The sequence below is a fragment of the Pocillopora verrucosa genome, chromosome 6 (assembly GCF_036669915.1).
Source record: "Pocillopora verrucosa isolate sample1 chromosome 6, ASM3666991v2, whole genome shotgun sequence".
NCBI lineage: Eukaryota > Metazoa > Cnidaria > Anthozoa > Scleractinia > Pocilloporidae > Pocillopora > Pocillopora verrucosa.
In genome coordinates this window covers 9,739,276-9,745,884 of record NC_089317.1, presented here as the reverse complement: position 1 = coordinate 9,745,884, position 6,609 = coordinate 9,739,276, and the positions used below count along the sequence as shown (strand labels likewise).

At 38.7% G+C, this 6,609-nt stretch overlaps 1 protein-coding gene across 1 annotated transcript; it reads right to left on the bottom strand.

Moving 5' to 3' along the window:
- Positions 1-252: 252 nt before the first annotated feature.
- On the bottom strand, positions 253-1,472 carry LOC131773309 (uncharacterized). The gene has a single exon (XM_059089304.2). It carries the CDS (start codon positions 1,341-1,343, stop codon positions 549-551), a length of 795 nt encoding a protein of 264 aa, XP_058945287.1. The 5' UTR covers positions 1,344-1,472; the 3' UTR covers positions 253-548.
- Positions 1,473-6,609: the final 5,137 nt, after the last annotated feature.

Genomic DNA, 6,609 nt, shown 5'->3' with positions numbered 1-6,609 from the left:
TAGAGGTGTTGGGACATATTCAAACTGATAGTTTGGTATGCAGGCATTGAAATCTAGCCCAGATGAATTTGTAATTTTTGTTTCTGTAATACCGATTACACTGAATTGGTAGTCAAGTTCATCTAAAAGATGGACTTGAAAATTATCAATGTTTTTCCGCAAACTTCTTACGTTAGTATGAAGCATAGAGAAAGGACATTGACTATCTGATTCCAACAAAGACTCTTTAAACATAGAAAAACTATAGGGTGAGAAATATTTACATCTAATTTGTTGCATGCTTAAGTTTCTGTCGGGATTTAATGTTGATTCGGTATTTAAGCGAAACAAATCTAAATCATAAATACTATGAAGTTTGTCTAAGTACTTCTTGGTCGGTAAGTCACTGTTGAGAATGTTATTAAACTGTCCATGAGCTCTAATAATTTCAACATTCGCGTATGGAAGTTCGCTTAGGGTAGATTTAATTGTACAACGAACACGTTTCTTGCTAACACTCATACTTATTATCTAAAAACAGACAAACAACTCTACATCAACATGAATACTTAGCCTTCACGTCCATTCGTTAATCGGTGCAGGTCCGTGATATCCTTAATCTTGATGGCTCGAGACGTGGTATCTTTACGAAGATAAACAAGCGATCCCTTCGACCAGCAATACTGATAGTGAAACTGCTCCTTGAACCTCTTAGCTTCAAATAAAACCTTTTGCATCCTTGGCGTTAAATGGTCAAAAATTCTAACAGCGGAAAGGGAGGCATCGTCAGGTAAACCAACAGCAGATGGGGCAACTTTACTTGCATTTCTTTTATGATTCATGACATCATCTTTTGACAATCGTCTAATAAATCGGCAAATGATTGGCCGCGGGCCGCCATTGTCATTGCTTCTCGTTGGGACTCGATGGGCTGTGTCAATGTCATGAATTGATACAGCGGATCCAATTGCCTTAAATAAACATTCACATAGCGCACTCGTAGAAGCCGAGGATTCATCTTGACTCAATTGAGGGACACCAACAATCTTAACATTATATTGATAACTGTACTCTTGAAATTCATCGATGCTCCTGGAAACTCTGTTAACTTCAACAGCAATCTCATCAAGCATGGCACCTAAGCGATCAAGTTCTTTACCAGCAGAGACCCTGAATCGCTCAAAGTCATCATATTCTTTACTCATGAATTCTAAGCTTTGCTCTACTTCGTCATTAGTCGCTGCAGGTTTTTTTGACTGCTCCAGCAGCATCACCTTCATCTTAGCAATCTCATCCGCCATGACAGACAGTTGATCTTTAAGCTTACTGTTCTCTCTCTTAAGGCTAGCAACAGACTCGGGCATTCTTGAATCTCTCAGAAAGCAAAAAAAGAAAAACGATCGTGAAAAAAGAAACGAAAAATTATCCAAAACGAAACGAAAAATTATCCAAACTTGATTAAGATTAGCGGAGCTCGTAAAGTAACGTCCGTCCTGACCAACTCACCGCTGACCAGTCCTTCCATGGGAGAGCGATTGTGTTGTGGCCATCTGGCAAAGTGGCAGTGTCTTGTATTATTTCCAGAGCATGCTTGTCATTCTGTGACAATGAAGGTTTTCTACCATAAACAGTGTAGTTGAACTCCATGTTGCAGGACTTTTGGAACTGGTCATCTAGTTTGGTGACCTAATACCATCTGGGTCGCATAGGGACCATTATGACAGGATTCCCTCACTTCTTTTGGCTGAAGAATTTCATGGGCATCATTCCATATGAGCAAACCCACGTTTTCTTTGATTTTGGAGATTTTTATTCCTACAAGTTGTGGCCAACGGTCTACATCCCCTTGGTTACCCGCACTCTTTACTGTGATGGGTAGATGTGGTCTGGTGAACACTTATAGCAATTCGGCTTAAGTTTCTTCTTTAAGATCCATCACCTTATTGTCAACTGCTTACCACTTGATGCTGTTGTTGTTTCACGCCCTCAATGCCAAGTTCTTCAATGAGTCCCTCTGAACAGAGAGAAGTATTGGAACCATTATCCAAAAACGCGTATCTTTCCATGATCTGGCCGAGACCTGGTGATTAGACTTTAAAAGGAAGTAGTGCTAATCTGACTGCAGACACAAATTTTCTGTCATTTTCACTACAGTGACCATCGTCTTTTTTCAGCCATTCAATGCTTTGTTGCTGGGTTGACCTGAGGGGTTGGTCCTGACAGGTGCAGAATCCAGTCCAGTTGCAGCAGGTGCATTGCGGGGATGAAGATAGCTCAAATGAACTCCCTTACATCCAGTCACTTGACAAAAACTTGCCTTGGGGCAGGAAATAACAGTATGGCCATGGATGAGACAATTGATGCAGAGGTCTTTGGAATGTGCAAATTTGAGCCACCATTGAGAGATTTAGCCTTGAAATTGATGCATTGTGAGGGCCAGTGGTTTGAATTACGAAGCAGACATATGATTTGGATGTGTTTCTTGCTGGCTTTTTTGTTCACCTGACTGGAGCGGGCTTGCATTTTGTCTTGTTGCGTAAGTGTGAATAGTGTGATTTCTAATGAAATAACTCGATAAATATGGAGTAACTAAGTCATTTAGACATTTAAAAACTAAGATACATTTGTGGGCTTTTCTTTGTGTTTCAAAATTGACCCATCCTAACATTTTAAATGCTTCTTCAGTCATTGCCTTCCCTTGTTTTATGTGTGCTGCCCTGTTTTGTAGACGTTGCAAGCTGTTACTGCATCCGATTGACAACCCAACCCATGCTGTATCAGTTTAATCAAATATTGGCTGTACTAAACTATTATACAAACATTTGGCAGCTTTTAGGGTGAGGAAAGGTCGTATGCGGGACAGCAGGCTGAGACGCTTGCTCACTTAGTTACCATTTAGTTCTACATACTCATTTTATGAGAGATTCTCATCTAGTGTAACAAAAGCTTGATACTCTTTCAATTTCTTTCCCATTGAGTTGTGCTCTGTGGTCTAAACAATGTTCTAGGTTTTGTTTAGTACCAAACAGCATCCATTTAGTCTTATTCTGATTAAGGTCGAGCCTGTTGCTTGCCAACCATTTCTCGACATTATTCAGAACATTTTGTAAAACCTACTTGATGATTTCTGTGCCGGAGTCAGAAAAGTAGATAACTGTATCGTCAGTGCACATGCCTATTGATAACTTTAGCAGGCTTTGCGGGAGATTGTTGATGTATACCACAAAGAAAAATCGGGCCCAGCTTAGATCCTTGGGGGACCAGATAGTTAAACTGGATGACATGTCTTGGTTGTACTTGACTTTCTGTCTTTGAGTAGTAAGATAATCTTCAAACAATTTCAGACTGTTCCCTGTAATTCCATAATGTTCTAGTTTATGCCGCAGACAGTGGTGGTCCACCAGGTCAAATGGTTTTTTTAGATCTATGAAAATGGACCCAGTAATCCTCTGCTTATCCATTTGTTCTAAGATGTGGTCAATAAAGTTTACAGTAACAGTTTCAGTGGAATGTTTCTTCTGGAATCCTGATTGATGTACTGCCAAGGAACTGTTTTTTGTAGGAAAAGCCACAAGCTGAAATTGAATTGCATGTTCCATTATTTTAGGAATTAACCGAAGAACTGAGATTGGGTGATAGCTATTTGGGTCGCTCCTATCTCCAGATTTGTAGATTGGGTTTATCTTAGCTCTTTTCCATTCAGATGGCATCATATAGGTAGAAATTGATGAACTTATGATTTTATTTTTTAAATCGATTTCCTGAGGACGTGATCGCTTGTTACATAACTCTCCGTCCATCACGTTGTGAACTTCCACATGTGGAAGCCGGCTTGAAGGTATGATGCAGCAATTGGCCATTTCTTCAAGAACTTTGCCTAAAACCTCGAACCACAACGTGTAGATTTAAGAATAACTGGAGATTTAGCGTTTGCAATGACCCAAAAAATCTAGTGTCTCCAGTTCCAAGGGGTGTCACTCCAAAACGCGGTTAACAAGGTGTCAGGGACTATTTTACAGATCAAGATAACAAACCAAAGTTGACTGTTTGCACGAACCTTTATTCTTGAAAAAAAATCAACCATGAACCACAATCAAAGATGAAGAATCACGATCAATTGCACAATCAATCAATCTATCAATTGTAAATTGAAACAACAATGCAATGAAGCTCTATCAATATAATGAAAATGTTGTGGAAAGTATAATCAAAGAATCGCGTGTAAAGAACTTGGCCTAAACGTCAATAAAGAGATTTAAAATGACAAAGAGCAATGCAAGTAAAACAGTACAAAGTACAAAAGTTTCGATACAAATTCCAAGAATTTTAGGTGGCTGGATAACAGCCCATTGTTCTTATCTAGATGGTGGGTATTCACTTGCTTTTGGTACAATTTTGGCCTTTAAATCTTAAATCAATCGTGAATACTGGAATACAATGGAATATCTGTTCGTATATTGTTGCCCAACACTCAAAAGGTAGACCAGAAAAAACAAAGTTACAAAAGTACTCACATATTGGTCCCACTCGTGCCAAAGATTGAGAAAATGAGAAAGAGCAAAAGTTTGTCAAGACAACTCAAAACTTAAGAAGAACTGATCAAAGGGACTCTAAACTAATCTTTAATATGCGCGTGGTGACACCGAAAGGTCTGATTACAAAACTAATAGAAATGCAGAAAAAACAGAAACATTGCAACTATGTACCTATCTAAGATCATTCTGAAATTAGTGAACTAATCAATAATCGATTCAATAAAAATGAGCCTTCTGGCAGGTTTCCTTAACAGGAGATTTATCAAATTCGAACAAAGATAACCTCAAAAGGTTTCCCAAGTGGCTGAGCAGACAATTGGAATGCACATAGAACGTTAAATGATGTTATGAATTTTAAATGATAGTGCTAGGAAGTACTTTTTTATAATGGAAGTTGCGATTGAAGTTGTGTGTGGTTCGAACTAAAGGAAAATACAACAGAAACTAAACTAAGAAAAATGCCAAGCGAAATGTAACATTAACCTAGCTAAAAATAAAGCGATTACACAGAAAACTGAATACGAGAACTACACCAATAACACAAACATGAGGTAAACATTGTAAATGTCAAAGAAATGAAGACTTTGGTCTAGCTCCTGACGATAGCGATTATCTAGCAGCTATGATTTTGTAACAATGATTTAATACTGATGATTGAAATAGAATCTTACACATGTACTAAAAGGGAATTTATTGGAGATAACAAACTTATTGTGTAATAATCATTAACTGATGAAAGACATGATAAAAATGAACCAGACCAAAAATTTTAATAGTGTGTACTAACTAAACGTTTCGAAACTAACAGGAAGTGGATAGAGATGCTCGAGGTAAAGTGACAGTAAATGATGAAGTTTTTGAAGTAGTTGTAGATGTTGGTGGTAAATTGACTGTGGATGATGCAGATGTTGAATCGACTGTGGATGATGCAGATGTGAAATTGACTGTGGATGATGAAGATGTTGAAGTGGCTGTAGATGTTGGAGGCGAAATGACTGTGGATGATGAAGATGTAACAGTGGGTGTAGATGTTGGCGGTAAGGTGACTGTGGATGGTAAAGATAACAAAGTGGCTGCAGATATTGGCGGTAAGGTGACTGGATGGTGAAGATGTTGAAGTGGCTGTAGATGTAGGCAGTAAAGTGACCATGGATGATGAAGATGTTGAAGTAGTTGCAGATGTTAATGGTAAGGTGACTGTGAGTGGTCAAGATGTTGAAGAAGCTGTAGATGTTGACCGTAAAGTGACTAAGGATAATGTAGATTTTTAAGTAGCTGTAGATGTTGGTGGTAAATTGATTGTGGATGATGAAGACGTTAAAGTGGCTGTAGATGTTGGCAGTAAGGTGACTGTGGATGATGAAGATGTTGAAATGGCTGTAGATGTTGGGGGCAAATTGACTGTATATGATGAAGATGTGAAAGTGGCTGTTTTGGTGGTCAGGTGACTGTGGATGATGATGTTGAAGTAGCTGTAGATGTTGGTGGTAAGGTGACTGTGTATGGTGAAGATGTTGAAGTGGCTGCAGATGTTGGATGTAGGGTGACTGGATGGTGAAGATGTTCAAGTGGCTGTAGATGTTGGTGGTAAACTGATTGTAGATGATGAAGATGTTGAAGTGGCTGCAGATGTTAGTGGTAAACTGAGTGTGGATAATGAAGATGTGGAAGTGGCTGTACATGTTGATGGTAAGGTGACTGTGGATGGTGGAGATGTTGAAGTGGCTGTAGATGTTGGCGGTAAAGTGACCATGGGTAAAAGAATGGAATATTGCATAGCTGTAGGGATAGAACAGTTTATGTATGCAATTATGAAAAGTGTTTACAAATTTGATGCAGAAGACTAAAAATTGGCCTTTAGAAGATTCTTGCAGGTATATGTGGATGCAATTTGATATAGTTGGCTTCTGTTACTTGGTTAAAATTTGGAAAAATGCAGTAGTCATGCACATGACTGTTCTTGATGCTGGTGTTTTCGCTTTCCATGGTTGTCAGTGACAATGTTGTTTCTCGTCCATTAATGCCAAGCTTTTCAATGAGTTCCTCTGAAATTTGATACAGGAGAGTAAAAATTGGCCTTTAGAAGATTCTTGCA